The following is a 17430-nucleotide window of genomic DNA, read 5'->3' as shown; positions in this document are numbered from 1 at the left end:
ATAGAGAGATAATATTTTGGCTAAAAATAAAGGTGAACATAATGATTTTTAATATTGTCAAAAGTATAATGGATCTTCTAGAGTGGCTGTATATTATTTTTGACTGGAGATAGGCAAGAAACAGCCAAGTGACCATTTATCAGGAATGTTTATGCATTTGAGATAGAATAGCTCATTCCAATGACCCAGTCCAATGCTGATTCTCTGCTTTGTAGAATTTGTTTTACACACTTGCTTTCTAGTCTAACACTATCCTGGACATTTTTCAAAGTCCTAGAGAGCAGGTAAATATTGATTTTAAATTAAGCTTGTAGGAACACTTTAAATCCCATGCTTGTCTCTGAAAAAACAGGGAGAAATGCGTTTTCACCTTTAAATGGTGAGGAAATGAAAGTAGCAATAAACCTAAATTTGGCCATGTGGATCTCTTTAATGCCATACAAATTTGAGGATACATTCCTTTGGAACTTTTTGAATAATGGAGTTCAGATCACGGTTGTCAGGGGAAAAGAAAAATATGATTATTCTATTATGTTTTATAATAGAGATGGTCTTGGGGTGGGGAAAAGGGATCGGCATGTGTAGCTGTTGAAATATCAGTCATTAGCTTATAACCAGCACAATGTAGAAGAAGAATCGCCTCTTCCATTCTAGAGAACACATTTGTCTTAGTACAACTAACAATTATCTTAATACTACTGACAACTAAGAAGTATTTTACTTCTAAAAAATAATTTTTCAAAGTGTAAATAATTGATCCAACCTAATGATTTCTGCTCAAATACATTTGTCAGTGACAATGGATAAAAATAAGCAATAATGTATGTGAGCCAAACGGGAACAACGTATTACTGTGATAGTATAAGAAGTACAGATATTTTACTTCCCCTTTAATTCCATGTTTTATTCAGTGACTCTACAATATTCTGTAGTTTCCTAGCCCTTCCACTGAATTTACGAGTCAAACAGATTCTGCAGATAAAACATCCCCCTTCCACCATCTGCCTCTATCTTTATTCATGTTAGGAACACTTTGGAAATAATTTGCCGAGTAAGGACACATGGGAAACCGTGGACATTTCACAACCACAAATGACTAGCCCTGACATCAGACAATTCCCAGACACACAAAAGGGAGATGGTCAGATTTAGCAAATAAAAATACAGGACATCCAGTTAAATTTGAGTTTCAGGTAAACAATGAACTTTTAAAAATAGAAGTAAGTCCCAAACATTGCATGGGAGTACATTAAAAGTTACTTTGTACTAAAAAAAATTATTTACTATATTAAAAATTATTCATTAATTAATTCATTTTAATTCATTAAATTTAGTATTATAATGCACTAACATTATTTTGTACTAAAAATTATTCACCGTTTAATCTAAAATTCAAATTTAACTTGGGCATCCTGTATTTTATATGGCAATCCTCTACAATGGCATTTTGTAGTGGTTATGTCTTCCTCTCCTATCTGATACTGAATCCCTTTATGGTAGGAATAGAGTAATTCATACTTGGATGGTCATCACCTAAAGCAATGCATGATACATAATGGATACGCAGTAGAAATGTGTTGAATGAATGAGTGAATGTCAAGGATGAATTTTAAAGAACCAATAGAAATAGAGATAGATGAACCTCCTAAGCCTCCTATTCCATTGCCCTCCTCAGAACTATTAGATCCACTGATTTGGTCTTTGCTATCACTCAGTCATGTAGAACTGGTTTCCATCCTGCTCCCCATACAAACCTCAGCAGCAACTTGACTACTCTCTCAAGGTGGCTTTTGTACCTTCCCAGGTAAATGACAGTACTTTTAACTGTGAGAATGGGATTAGCAGAAACCACAAGATCTACCTGCCCTTTTTATCAGAGTAACTTTTATTTCAACAGTGCCATTGTTTCAGGATCTAACTCAAAAAAGTGACTAGTGGTGTGACTTTGGGGCCAAGTAAGAGGGGAGTTAGGGTAAATTTTGTTACTGTTGGGTTATTCTGGCAGTCTAGTGAGGTAGATTTGATAATCGAGACCTCCTAGAACACCATACATGCCCCTGAGCAAACCTACCTAGCTTCTAAACAGATGAAGTTCTTGGAAGCGTCTTTTGTGGTTACCTCTTGCTTAGTATTTCAGGTACAAGCTCCTCCACTAGGAAATCAAAGTTCCCAGGGTCTGACCCCACTCAATCTGCTCAAATTTAATTCATGTAGTGTTTATAGCACGAAACATCTGCTTCTTTCATTCTTGTCTCCACCCCCTTACATCAATTGTTTTCCAGCCAGTCCTTCTGGATTAACTACACATCTCTAGGAAAACTTCTCGGCCTACTCTAGTCCGTATTAAACACTTTCTCTGACCTTTCAGTGCATTCCTAGTTTATATATACACTTCTTGCTATGCAAGCAAAATGTTTCTTCTGAAGTGGAAACTCACATGAGCAATCATCAATCTTATAAAGATCATAATTCTTATAAAAATTGCAGCATTTCTATTTTTATTCACAGGAAGAATAAGATCCAGGGTCACTTTCTTAATATTTATATGTATTCCTGAATAAACATTCTATATAGATTTGAAATTTATTACACGACTGTAATCAATTTCTGAAGCAACAGCAAATTGCATCATTAGCTCTGCATATCTAACTTAGTGTTCAGAGGCTGTGGATATTAGGGAGAACTGGTAGTAACACTCAAAATACATTCAGAACCCAATTTTGTATGTGATAAGCTTTCTTTAAAAATTTAAAGCTAAAATACTATTTTTGAGACAAGTACAGGACACAGGAGTACACACTGTACAGATAACCTACATCAAATGATTGCTGAGAATACAGGGATAATTCCAGAACTTGACTTTCTGTGCCTTAGAGTGGACTCCTGAAAGGCGACAAACGGGGTCTTATATAAGTATACAAATAGAAAGCACATAGAAACAAGCACGTACAACGTGACATTTCCAGCTCTGAGGCAGCACAAGGCATGTGTTATATCTCTTTTGTATATCCTGCAATCGAGCGATTAAAAAACCGTCCCTTGCGACTCTGTGCAAGGAGGCACTTGGGTAGTTCAGTGCGTCCGGAAGGACCACGGCAGAGTTGAAAGTTCCTCCCGGCAGCTGTGCACAGCAGGACTATTTGATTGGAGTCTGGGGCAGGGGCAGGGTCTGACTGGTCACAATCAGGGCCAGAGATTATTGGCAGTCAACTGCCCTGAAGGAAATGTAGTCTGGAACTACTCTGGTGCTTTGGAAAATGGAAAGAAAGTGGAAATGGGAACCCAGGTTACCCAGGCGACTCCACCACTTCCTGGTTGTACCCACTTAGCATATGCGGGCAAGGAAACAATCAAATGAAAAACATTTCCAGGGGTGAACCCCAAAGGTCAATCTCTGGCTGTGCGGAACAATGGGGGTCGGGCCTCCTCTTCCAAAGGGATGAAGGAGTCTTAATGAAGAGACATTTTCTCCACGAAGATTCTAAACCCCAGCGGGTTCCACAAACTCCGGGGCAGCGAAGCTACTAGCAGGGGCCAGGGGGGAGGGGGTGTCGCTCTGTGAATCGCTACCCCAGGACCCGGCCCCCGAACGGCAGCCGCGCCCCTCCACCCCCCGCGCGCGGCGCCGCCGCCGCGCGGCGCCCCCGCCCGCGCCCCCGCCGCACCGCGGCGCGCACGGCCCGGCCCGAGCGCGCACCCGGCACACAGGCGCCGTGGCGCTCCGAGAGCTCAGACCGCGACCGCCGCCGGTCTGGGAAACCGAGTCCCGCCCGCCCGACATGCGCCTCGGCTAGCGGCTCCCGGGCCCGCGAGCACCACGCGTCCTCCCCTAGGTTATTTCTGTCCTTCTCTCTCTCTCTCTCACACACACACACACACACTCTCGCGCGCGCTCGCGCGCGCACACACACACACACACACACACACACACACACAGCCTCGCACCAGTCTATACACTGGAGGAGAGAACATTTCCTTCGCGTCCCCTCCCTCTCCATCCAGACACGCCAAGGAGCCGCGCGGTGGGAGCCCCCGGACCGTCTGGAAATGCGAATCCTAAAGCTCTTTCTCGCCTGTATTCAGCTCCTCTGTGTTTGCCGCCTGGGTGAGTGTTAAGACCTCGGCGGGGTTTCCCCTGTGGGATCGTTTGGGACACGGGTGGGGGGATTTCAGAGCATTCGGTACTTGCTGCCGCGCCGCCATCTAGCAAGGAGGCAAGAGGGACGGCGGACTGGGGAGCCCACCGTGTCGCGGCGGCACGACGAGAACGCGCCCCCTTCCCACCTCGCACCTCCGCCACAGTTCACCTGCCCGCGGGGATGCTGCTCCCGCGGCCAGGAGAGGGGGGCTTGCCCGTCACGCCTCTTGTCCTCGCAGCTCTTCTCCTCCTCTTTGCAAAGTGTGGAAAAGAGCCTTTTAGATATCCATAAAAAGATAAATACACTCTTGGTGCGGGGCTACGTATTGTATCGCATTCTTGCTGTTTAGTTCATGCTACGGATATTTATGGGCTTGAATGAGGAATACACGTGTCTGATGCGAATTAACACACACACACACACACACACACACACACACACACACACACACACACACACACACACACACACACACACACACACGCCCGAAAGGTAGTAACAGGAACAGGCACCAACCTGACTTTTCAGTGTTTTCAGTACTTTTAATTTAGTCACATTCAAGTCTGGGCAGTTACTTAAAAAAAAAAGTTTCAATCAAAATTTCTGTCAACATTCTGCCCCTGCTGCCAAAGTCAGAGGAGAGCTGCAGGTTGATATAGGTATTCAAGGATTCATCTTTTACCCACCACCTTCCAGGTTACACATTTAATACTGAAACTGTCTTCTGAAAGAGCCAGTTAGAATCTTTACCTGGGATGCAGATTCAAGTGTTCCGGGCATTTTCTGGAAGGATTGTAAGACTGGATTTTTGTATTCTATTAAAGAAATGTATTTTTTTCCTTCATGAAGATGTTCTATTACGATGGCATACAACAGGTTTGGAGCCATTAACCCGAAAGTTAGAAAATGTACCTCCATTTGTGAGCACACATATTTTATACTCTTTACAGTTAGAGGATCCTAATAGATTGTTCATAATAAAGTAGATATTAACGTATATTTTTCTCCAGTAGATGGTGCTGCTTTTGGCACAGTAACCTTACAAAAAGAAATCATTTCTGTGTTGTAACTAATGGGCATTGCATTGCTATATGGTGATAATTGCCAGTAGCCTGCCAGATATATGCACATAATTTAAATTCTAAAAGCTTTATGAAAGTGCTCAGGGGTGGTATGATGCACACGGTTGACATTTACGACTTGCGAGGAATCTGGTCCTGGTTTTCTCTAAAACTAAATTGATTCTGGAGAGGGGAAGACATTTTTTAAAAGTACTGTGGTCATCAAATACATACCTGTTGAATTTATGTTTCTGTTATAGATCTGTTTTAATAACAAAGCCAGGTCCTCTTGGTACTTAGATTATTATTTAAAGAAAATCTCACTGTAGTATAAAAATAAACCAGAGGATACTGATTTGCATGCCACCTAAACCACATTCCCTGAGTATATTGTGAAGTTTTAAAATTAAGATATAATTTTCATGGCATACAATTCATCTTTTTAAATTGTTCAGTTCGGTGGGTTTTAGTATATTCACAAAGTTGTGCAACCATCACCACTATCTAATGATAGGACATTTTAATCACCCCCAAAAGAAACTCCATGAACAGTCATTCCTCATTCTCTCTGACCTTAGCCCTGGCAATCACTAGTCTACTTTCTTTTTCTATAGATGTGTCTATTCTGAGCATTTATATAAATAGAATTGTATGATACGTAGCCTCTGGTGTCTGGCTTCATTCACGTAGCATAATGTTTTCAAGATTCATCCATGTTGTAGCATGTATCAGTACTTCATTCCTTTTGGGCGGAATGCTATTCCATTTCAATACACCATGTTTTGCAAAGGCTTTTCTCAGTAAAGCATTGTTAGTAGCCTGTTGCTTGGGGTTTATAGATTTCAGTTTATTGGACATTTTCTTTAATGTTTTGATGATGTAACATTTAACTGGAAAGGATTAAATGAATTGTTTAAGAGTATCGCAAGTTTATGTGATGATATTGAATGTGAGCTTGTATTAGAACTCAGAATGTGGGTTTTTTGAGACTGGCAGGTGAATACTTTTGTATCCCTTCCCATTTTAACACAGTTGGCCTTTTACTTTGTTGCCTGCAGACTGACCTAGGGGCCTTGACTACCTCAGATGGAATGAATACCTGATCTCAGATAGGACATTTTGAAAAACTGAGGCACATTATCTACCAATGAAAAATTCAGTCTCCACTTCAATTATTTTACTCTCAACATCTACTGTTGTATTTGTGAATGTGTTTACTACTCATTCTCAGTGTCTTTGGAGCCAGTGAGTTGAGCTGGCACATATAATGGATGCTCAGGAAAGGTCCGCCCACTGAGACTTAGTGTGCAGGGTGACAGCTCTGATACAATTTGAATGTTAGGCTGCCATCCTTACCATTATCCAGAAACAAGGTGTAGAATTCACTAAGGTGTTCATCGTTAGCAATGTCATAATGACCTTATCACTTTTTGTGTCCAAAATGTCCTGATGATTTTGAACTGGACATAGGGACCAATTGCTTCTTTCAAGTAACTCTCCAAACACAAAAATCCTCATTCGATTATTTGGAGTGAAACAAATTCTTCCTTTCCACATTACTGCTAGGGATCACTAGAAACTAAAGAGGAACATTATGGGTTTTTTGGGGGAGGTGGTTAAATCTATCTGTGAGTTCATCCATTTGGATCATCATATCAAGATTAGCCTGAGGCCTCAAATGTTTTTGCCAGAATTAGCTAGATCACAGTTCTTAAACTTTAGGATACGTCAGAGGCACCAGGAAGGCTTGTTAAAGCACAGATTGTGGGGTCCACCCTGAAGAGTTTTGATTCAGTAGTTCTGGGGTGGGGCTGAGGATCTCAGTGTCTAACAAATTCCCAGGATATGCAGATGCTGCTGGTCTAGGCCCACATTTTGACAACTGCTGAGCTAGTTTGACATTTAAATGTCAGTAAAGTTTCCAGATTATTAACAAGTTTTTATCATGGACTTGATTTCTGATACCTGACTTAATATTAATTATAAAAATCACATGAGGAACACAACATTTAATGTTATTCAGCTGAAGGAGATTCTTAATCAGAGAGGCAGAAAATAAAGATGACTCCAAGAGAATTTGAACCCTCTCTAAAATAATTGAGAGGTTTTCTACTAGGTGGAGAACTAATGTAATGACTGTATAACTCTAGTTATTATTTAATTGTGACCCACTGAACAGGTAATGGGAAAATCTGCAGTGGCTTCCTGTAAGGAGGCTTAAATATGAGTCATAGAGGAGAGGTAGGTGTTTTAAGAGCTTTTAAGGAGGAATAGTTTCTTTCAACTAATGAGAATTCAGGATCTTTTTTTTTTTTTTTGAATTTTTGAATTTTATTTTATTTACTTTTTTATAAGCAGGTTCTTATTAGTTCTCCATTTTATACATATTAGTGTATATGTCAATTTCACAATCTTTGAATTGAGTTACAGTCATGCAAGGTACGCTGAACTAATATGTTTAAATATTACTGTTAAATTTGTAATGAATCAAATTCTGAACTTTTAAGTCATGTATTATTGCTTTAAAGGACACATTAACTACAAATTATACCCAATTCCTCTGCAAGAATTAATTGCTTAATTTATCTTGAGTACGGAATCAGTAGAATCCAGTATGTTGTGACTCTCAGCTTGGTCTGTTTACCTTCCAAAGACAAATTGTAACCAGGAATAGAAAATATTCATGCCTTTTCCCCCCAAATAATAACTAGTCTCCATTCAGAAAATTAATTACTTTTGATTTGCAGAATAGGAATTTTCTTTATTTCGTCTCTCTCTCCTTTTTATGTAGACTCTAGCTGCTTCCACTCAGGGAAGTTTGCCAGGATAAATCATTTCATTGATGAATTCATTTATGCTGTCATGTCTGCATGAGACATTTGGGAACTTGCTGAAATTTTCTTGTGGGAATTTTGCTTCTGGCAAAAATTCAGGTTTTTCTGGAAGCATGCTCTGCATTTCCTCATTCCCCTGGCTCCAAGGAGATTTGAGTTTTGTCTAACCCGGCAGCGTTGCTTGACCACTCACTTGCCAACTGTTTAGACTGTAGCATGGAAATGGAACCCCCCCCTCATTCAGGACCAGAGGACCTCAGAGGAAGGCCTTGATTAAGATTAGCTTGTGTTTTGTTTCCATTTACCATCTACTCAGTGCTTGCCAGGTGCAGACCCACTGCTGGACATTTTATGTACATTTTCTCATTTCATTCTCCCCAAAACTGTTTCAGATAGGTGTTTCATTTTACACATGTTTCAGCAGAGGGAACTGAGGCACAGAGAAGTTAGACGACTTACCTAACATCGCACAGCCTGTTTCAGTCTATATGTTCCTTCTGACTCTCAAGCCTGAGCCTTTTCCTCCTTTCATTCCTGGGAGATGAATTTGCTGTTTGGAATATACTAGCTCGTTTCACATGAGATGTGATGCTGCATTTCACGTTCCCATTTGCTTTCTTGCAGATATCCATTCATGATTTTTTCCCATGTGCTCCCATATTACTTTTTCCCCCCTTTTCTTTTTTAAAAAAATTAAGGCATAATTTATCTTTTCTAGTGTACCATCTGGAAAGTTTTGACAAATACATATAGTCAGGTAACAACCACCATGATCCAGATATAGAATGTTCCCATCCGTACTATTTAAACTACTCTTCCCTTACAGGTTTCCTAAGTGCGCAGCATCTGCTAGGCACTAATAATTAAGCAGTGCATCAACATACAGAGTCCTAATACTCATGATACCTACATTCCAGCTGATCTGAATCAATCCCCACATTGAAACCTCCTTTAAATCTCACTTTGAAGATGTTTTCTTCTTTTAGAACTAGTTGAAAATGACAGTCTTTCCCAAATACCTCTTAATGTGTTAAATATCTTAACTTTTAAATATTTTTAAATGTTTCCCACTTCATCAAGAAGGCCATTGGTAAAAGTCAGAACCAATTTAAACATGACATATGTACGTTTCGATTGTGCTTTAACTTTTTTTTTTTTTTTAATTTATTTATTATTTATTTATTTATGTCTGTGTTGGGTCTTCGTTTCAGTGCGAGAGCTTTCTCTAGTTGTGGCAAGCGGGGGCCACTCTTCATCGCGGTGCGCGGGCCTTTCACTGTCGCGGCCTCTCTTGTTGCGGGGCACAGGCTCCAGACGCGCAGGCTCAGCAGTTGTGGCTCACGGGCCCAGTCGCTCTGCGGCATGTGGGATCTTCCCAGACCAGGGCTCGAACCCGTGTCCCCTGCATTGGCAGGCAGATTCTCAACCACTTGTGCTTTAACTTTTAGTGTCTTGTTGGGAGTAATTCCTGGCAGCAACCCCAGGTTACAGAAGGAAACCAGTTTTTATCTGTGTTTTTAATTCTTCAGAGGCATGTATAACGTGTGTATAGGAATTAAGAGAAAAATTATTTGATCATATGGCACAGTCTTAAAACCCTTACATTTTAGAGCTGTGCTGCGCAGTGCCGCGGCCACCAGGCATATGTGGCTATTTAATTTCAGATTTATTTAATACATTGATTCCATTCCTCATCCACACCAGCCATATTTCAAGTGCTCAGTCGGCACATGTGACTAGTGGCTGCTGCATGGGGCAGTGCACACATAGAACATTTATATCACTGCAGAAAGTCTATTAAAAAGTGCTGTTGTAGGATCAAAAGCTGATAAAGTATTGATTGATAGTATTGATGAGAAGTCAACTCAACTAAAAAGACTCCTAGAGTCATTAAAATTATTTGAAGTATCGATGTATGTTGGTTATTTTTGGCCTGTGTTGTGTCAGCCATGCAGAGATCACAGAGACGTTCTGGTGGCCTGAGGTAGAGCAGCAATAGATGAAGAAAGTTAAATGGCCACTTCATGGCCTTTAGAGACTGGGGTTGAATGGATGAGATTAGCTGCTGGTCCAGGAGTGAGAGCTCCCACAACTCATTTTCTGTACCTGTTCTAGCATTCACTGTGTTGCTTTGCAATGTCTCTGTCTCTCTCCCCAGTTAGATGAGCTCCTTGAGGGCAAAGACTGTATGTATTTCATTCAACCTTGGACTTAGCATTCTTGGACTTAGCACCTATAGTAGGTGATTAATAAATCTTTAATACAGTACTGTGAAGCTTCTTAGATAGCAGTAGGTTTTTGCTGTTGCGATCAGCCAGTTTATTCTGGCCTTTCCTTCTTTTGATTCTAATCTCAATTCGAGAGTTAGTTCACCATTGACCTCTAGCCATCCATCTTTTTTTTTTATTATTTATTTATTTATTTATTTATTTATTTATTTATGGCTGTGTTGGGTCTTCGTTTCTGTGTGAGGGCTTTCTCTAGTTGCGGCGAGCGGGGGCCACTCTTCATCGCGGTGCGCGGGCCTCTCACTATCGCAGCCTCTCTTGTTGCGGGGCACAGGCTCCAGACGCGCAGGCTCAGTAGCTGTGGCTCACGGGCCTAGTTGCTCCGCGGCATGTGGGATCCTCCCAGACCAGGGCTCGAACCCGTGTCCCCTGCATTGGTAGGCAGACTCTCAACCACTGCGCCACCAGGGAAGCCCAAGCCATCCATCTTTAATGCCACTTCTGGCACCAGACCTTTGCTTTCTTTGATTCTCCCAGAAATGCACCTAAGCATCACCTAGATCCTATCTGTGCATGAAAAATATAGTCCCCATGATAGCTACTGCATGTGTAGTGGCAGGAGCAGTTTTGAGTGAACATTTAATTCTAGATGAGTTGGCAGCCATGAAGCTTGGATATGTCCCGGGGGCAGGGCATTAAGCCAGTGTGTATGTGTGTATATAAGTGCACGTGCACATGCAAGCATGCTTCCCTGTTAGGGAGAAGAGGGCAGTGGGTGTGGGAGATGGTCAGTAATGATAAATGAAGTATCTTGATACCACGAAGGCAGTATTTTTAGTCAATCAAAAGCCATCATGTTGGATTAAGTGCTCTGTAGTCAAGCTGGCCATAAGAGGTAGTGGCCCAAGTCAGTTCTGGAAAGCAGATAAATGACAGGAAGTGCAGTTACATTATGTGGATATTCATGCTTTTGGAATTTGCCTGAAGTTTTATCATTAATCTCAGAGATGAGGTACTGCATGTGGCTCAGCCCTGCACATAGCGGATGTTCAGCAAATATTTGAATTTAGTTAAATTCAGATGGAACAGGGCAGGGGATGAGTTAGAAATTTTCACAGGAGTTAAAAACAGAAACAAGATTTGCTCTTCGATTAGGATCTTTGCTTTATTTTCTTCTCACTCACCTTCCTTTCTTTTATTGGTTTCTATTTCCTTTTCACCTCACTTCCTTTAATCACGAGTTTAAGATTTAAAAAAAATTCAAAATTGCTCAGCATTGTGATGAAGATTATGATAGGAAGAAGATTGTGATGAAGATTATGATAGGAAGAAGATTGACACTATTTGATACCATTATTTTAAAATATTTTTGATGTGTTAATATAATTTGGGGAGCTTTGTAGTTAACATAATTTAAAAAGTATGTGTTAACATATCTTTCTGCCTAAAAATTTGAATGTGTTAAAATGGGCAGATTATCTTTTTTTTTGCTTCTGATACTTATGCAGATATTAGAGTAAATGTGATTATTCAGAGTCCTGGTTAATGTGAACTTCCTGGTTTCATTCAATAAGCATGCATTAATTTATGTACACATTGACAAAAGATAAATTTTTTACAAATTCCTTGGAAATATAGTCTTTATACATTTGGAAAGAATAATTTATTAATTAGTAAGAAAGAAGGATTTTCTGTTAAAATATTCATAACAATGTCCACAGGTACCTTTCTATTCTTGGAGCATCATTCTATCCTTCTTTTTCTCTGCCTTCCCCATCTACTCCATAATTTTTCTGTTCTTTCACTGTCACTGACTAACTGCTTATTTCTTGATGTCTAGAGCTCTAACATATTTACTTAAAGGTGGGTCTTGATACTAGACCTTTCCTCTGAACTGGTTAACTCAGTACCTTGAGTAGGAATAAAAGAAAATGTTGCTGGTTAAAATGACCTCTTTTTGCAGAGATCCTGGTCACCACCAGAGTCCTGTTTGTGTGCTTGGAATAACAAAATGCTGGCCAGATACAAGGAACTTTCCGGATTTTCTCAAAGTTTTCAGTCACCTGGTCATCAGATTAAAAATATTTCTGTAATGACGTTTTTGCCCTTGCATTCTGACACATTTTCTTCAATAGGGTAATAAGGATGGCATCTCACCTGGCACACAGAATTGTGCAGAATCTTGGTCTGCCCACTGGTGTGTTTTGCACACGTGATACCCTTGTCATGTTTGTTTCAGTGTGAAATTAGGTTGATAACCATTGATCTCGGTCAGTGGTTCTCAATCCTGGCTGCACTTTGAAATTATCTAGTGTTGTAGGTTGAATGTATCCCCCCAACATTCCTATGTTGAAGTCCTAATCCCCAATGTGATGGTACTTAGAGGTGGGACCTTGGGGAAGTAATTAGTTTTAGATGAAATCATGAAAGTGGAATCCCCTTGATGGGATTAATGTCCTTAGAAGAAGAGAAAGAGAGACCAGAACTCTGTTTCTTTCTTTTCTGATGTGAAAACACAGAGAGAAGGCAGATGTCTGTAAGCCAGGAAGAGCGCTTTCTCCAGGAACCAAATCTGCTAGCCCCTGGATCTTGGACTTCTTAGTCTCTAAAACTGTGAGAATAAATGTTTAAGCCAACCAGTCTATGGTATTGCTTTTATAGCAGCCTGAGCTGACTATATAACAGGGGAACTTTTAAAACATACCGATGTCTGGGCCCTACCCTGGATCAAGTACATGTGTGGGTGTGGGCCCCAGACGTGAACATTTTCTTAAAACTCCCCAGGTGATTACAGAGTACAGCCAGCATTTAAAACGACAGATCTAGGTCAACCTTGTGATACTACTAATCTTAGTTCATTTTTCTTAAGGTAGATATATTGGCAAGTTTCATGCCATTCTCAAACAAAGCTAGTACCACAGGACAAAGGCCCTGGAAAACGTCCCATCCCTCTCTCCTCTTCTTAAGGCAGTTTCAGTTTCAGAGTAACCCTAGAAGGAGGAGTATGGACTATAATGGTTGACCTCATAGTCTTTGAAAGCCAGAGGAACTTCAGGAGGCCAGACAGTCTTGGAGTTGGTCCAAAGATTCAAGTCTATCAGCAGATGGGAGGATTACTGAACCACTCTGAGATGGGAGACACAGGTGCATTTATCAGGACATGGGCACATAATATCTTTCGTTTTGTCAACGATACATATTCTTACTGTTCCCTTGTCTTGTTTATTTTCTTTTTCCATGCATAATTTGTTCTAGTCATAGTTATTATTTTCTGTTATGTAGTAGATACAAGATTTAGCTGTATTTTTTCATTTCAGCAATTTATTTTGTGTGTGTGTTTTTAAAATTACATTTTCATTATTGACCAGGTGTCGGCTATTTGTTTTTACTGTATTTGAAAAGCACTAATAGTTCCGCTTAAAAGTTAACAAAGAACTTTTTTAGATGGCCCAAACAACTAATTTAATATTCTTAATCATTAAATGGTGAGAACACAAGCACACAATTCACTGACTCTTTACTGAGCACCTTGTTTGTGATAAATATTCTCCTAGAGAGAATATTCCTCTAGTGGTCTGCTAAGCCTTTGCAATAGAGAAAGATCCATACATAAGTAGCTCTCATACATGGCAGAGTTTGCAGAATATGAAAGCGTGAGTTGTGAGTAGGCTAAATTCACCTCTGGGAACATTTCTAAGAGGAGATGGGTTGGATGGAGACCCTGGATGGAGGAGGGCAGGTCTTCAAGGGCCTCTGTTGAGGGGAAGGGTATTAGGGGCAAAAAAGATGGCATACATAGAAGCAAGGAATAAGATTGAGAATGTGGTGTTTAGAGGGAAGAAAAAAATTAGGAGGGGTTTGTATTAGTGGAAAAGTTTCAAATAGTAGGTAGGATTTCCAATGGCTAATTGAAGGGTTTGGAGTTTGGAATTTATCCAGTATATTATGGGGAGCTAGTGGAGGGTTTTGAGCGGTGGAATGACTCGAGTAGATCTCTTTACTTTAAGAAGGTAACTCCAGTATATCAGAGTGTAGGATGGATTGGAGCAGAGTGAGACTGAGAATCAGGAAGCTCAGTTAAAAGGCTATTACACTGTGTCAAAGTGGAAATTTGATAGATCATTTGGAGGTATAATAATACCATCCTCTTTAAATAGTACTTTAATGTTTAAAAGTATTTTCAAATACATTGCCTCATATGATATAAGTGTAATTGGTATAATTGCTAGAACTTGGTGCCATTCTCTGGAGAGTGAGTCATTGGTGGTCCTCAAGGGAACGTCCTCCCTCGGAAGGTGAAGATGTAGCAAGGACCGTATAGAGTCAGAGAAATATCCAGGAAGGAAAAGTGGAGGCAGCAAATACATACAGAATTTGATAATTAGAAGGGAAGAAAAGAAGAGAGAGAAATAGAGGAAGGTAGCATGAAGACTGCTTATGTATTGAATGGTAGAACTCCAAATTTGTTACCTCAAGACATAGGAATTGACAGTAAACATTTCCTCTGAATTGATTAACTCAGTGCTTTGAGAAGTAATAAGAAGAAATGGGGCTGCTTAAAATGATCTATCTTTATCGATTTTAGTAGAGATCATAGTCACAACTCTTAAAAAAAGCTTTTTTGTTTTCTTAAGGATAGGAAGGATTTGAGTATATTCACAGTGTCAGGTTAATTTTATCAAGTCTTATCAAAACTCTTTACTTCATTCACCTTGAAAACCCTTGTATTTGTCCTTTTTAAAATGAGCACAGGTATATTGGACATTTCAGTCAGCTGTCTGCCAATAAGTAGGCTTTCTTAATATCCATGATTTCAGATTGCTTGAAGGCTATCATATTCCTACCACATAAGCTAATATCTTTGTATGTTGCTTGCAGCTTGTGTTTTACATAAAAACAGTGCAATGGAAGATGATCCAAAGAATAGGCTTCCCAGAATTTGTTTTAAAATTGATTTTAGCAAGCTTTTTCTTTTAATTCATGAAAAATACAATAGGATTTTATCTGTTTGTCTCTTACGATACATTAAGGATGCACAAAGTTGTAAATTAATGAATCATTAAGTTTCAGAAAGGGATAAAGTGGCAGCTGTCAAGGGTAGAAATGTAAGCATATTTTCTTGTGTAATGAAGAAACATAGCTATATTATGCTATATGAGTTGGATGCAAGACTTTTGTATTTAAGAAGTATGACTGAATGAATTCTTCATGAGCAATACTTGGTTATGGTCAAGTTTCCTTCGATGGTTTTCAGAGTGGGAAAATAACATGTAATATGCATATATAGAAAATATATTTATATAAGTACTTTATATATAAATATATGTAATATGCATATATTATATATTGTGTAGATATGCATATATATACACAATAAATAAATAAGTATACATATATATATATATTCATGTATTCCTGCTTCTCAAAACTGATATTGCCTTATTTTGAGCATTAAAAGATTACATCCTATGGGAAAATCATTAAGTTTAATGATGGGAATTGTCCTGGATATTTTCAGCCTGACTTTTCCTGCCTCCAGCATAAAGAAAGGAGAGGAAGAAGGTCTGCCTTTTCCTGTGACCTGAATACAGTGCTGTTCTTTGCCAGAGGGGTTGAGTCCGGTTGAGATCAATGGAACTCATTTCACCAGGTCCTCATTGAACAGCCACTGTGTGCTTATCACTGTGCTTGACTTTAATAGTTTTTCTCTTTGAGGAGTTAATCTCGTTACAGATATAAAATGAACCCTGGTGGGAGCATACCAGAATAGAGAATAATGAAATACATGTTAGATTGTATAAATCAGATTTTAAATCTGTGGAAAGTCATAAAAAAAGAGACAAAATAAAGATGTGAATTCATTTAAAAAATGTCTCTGTGAGCATATGAGCAGCAGTTCTTCTTTTTGAACATGGAGTGTTCACTGTTTCATTCAGTAATTTAAGCATCGTTTGTGTCCCCTTCAATATTCTACCCTACCACATTCAAAATGATAGTGTAAGTAGCAAAATATATGGACAAAATGTGCAGGTTAAAACACTCTTCTTGTATGTTCTGTTTAACACGTACTTACTGCTAAGAAAATGTCACATAATTTCCATAGTTAAGTCTGTCCCAATTTGAGGCTAAATTTTTGGTGGTGGCAGCTGCTATTTTGTGACAAAGGTAAACTCTTGGTGCTAAAATTTCGAAGAATGAGTTGATATGCATATGATTCTTGGCTAAAAGTCTATCAGAATGGGGCAAGAATTTTGGACATAGATAGCAATGCTATCTGCAAAACGGATTCCTGGAAAGAAGCACAAAGAATGAAATCATTTTTAATTAGCCAGTATGGCTAGTACATATTGCCCTTAAATCCTTTACAGTACAGCACAATCTGGGCATCATCTGTCTCACAAGAGAATATCCCATAATGCTTCTCTCTTGCCTGTGATTGCAACTTATTTTCTTCCTAACTTTTCATTATATTTTAGCTATTTAGTATTCTTGGCAGAAGTCAAGAACACACAAGACGCTTCTTTGTTCCTCAATAATGTATTCAGAATTTTACACCAACCCCTCCACCCCCTTCCAAAACAATTAAACATCCGTATGAAAGCATTCCGGTTCTCTACTGGTGGGAGCTTTTCAAGGTGGCTGGTTTCTCCTCTCCCCCCTCTCCTCGCCCCCCACATCTCCACATTTTAAAATTAGAATTTTACAGTGTCTATTTGAAAAAATAAAACAACTGTTAGTTTTTACAAACATGATGAGAGATTAAGTTATATTAGACACAATGGCATTCAGGCAAGTGAAGATAAGAAAACATTTAGCCAAATAATCTCTCTGCTAATGATAACGGCATATAAACCCTTTCACTGTGAGATGGGTTGGGTCTTCTCTGAATACTGGCAGAGAACATGTACTTCCACGTAGTGAGTTTTCCCTTTTAAATACATGGGGAGTGCTGACTTTTTTCAATGTGAGGCTTTGACACTGTAGTACACAGTCTGCTGGAGATTTGTTTGGGTGATTGCATTACTGGAGAAAACTCACTGAAAGTAGGTCATCAAGAAAAGATTGATATAGACTTTTCTGTGTGGAAGTAATTATGCTTGTTTATTGCATTCTGCTACATTCTGCTACATATGCCAGACTATGCAAGTGCCAATGAGAAAATATGTTC

General features: G+C 39.4%; 1 protein-coding gene across 4 annotated transcripts in view; it reads left to right on the top strand.

The window, feature by feature from the left end:
• Window positions 1–3722: 3722 nt before the first annotated feature.
• The window catches only part of PTPRZ1 (protein tyrosine phosphatase receptor type Z1), a 165463-nt gene continuing 151755 nt past the window's right edge, over window positions 3723–17430 (top strand). For all 4 annotated transcript variants that reach the window (XM_007177248.2, XM_007177247.2, XM_007177246.2 and 1 more), the window contains exon 1: window positions 3723–4105. In XM_007177248.2, coding sequence (XP_007177310.2) covers window positions 4048–4105 — 58 coding nt within the window. In that variant the 5' untranslated portion in view covers window positions 3723–4047. The remainder of the gene's footprint in view (window positions 4106–17430) is intronic.

This window comes from Balaenoptera acutorostrata, chromosome 7 (genome assembly GCF_949987535.1).
Source record: "Balaenoptera acutorostrata chromosome 7, mBalAcu1.1, whole genome shotgun sequence".
Taxonomy (NCBI): domain Eukaryota; kingdom Metazoa; phylum Chordata; class Mammalia; order Artiodactyla; family Balaenopteridae; genus Balaenoptera; species Balaenoptera acutorostrata.
Note: the sequence above shows the minus strand (reverse complement) of the source record. Positions and strands in the feature narration are given on the sequence as shown.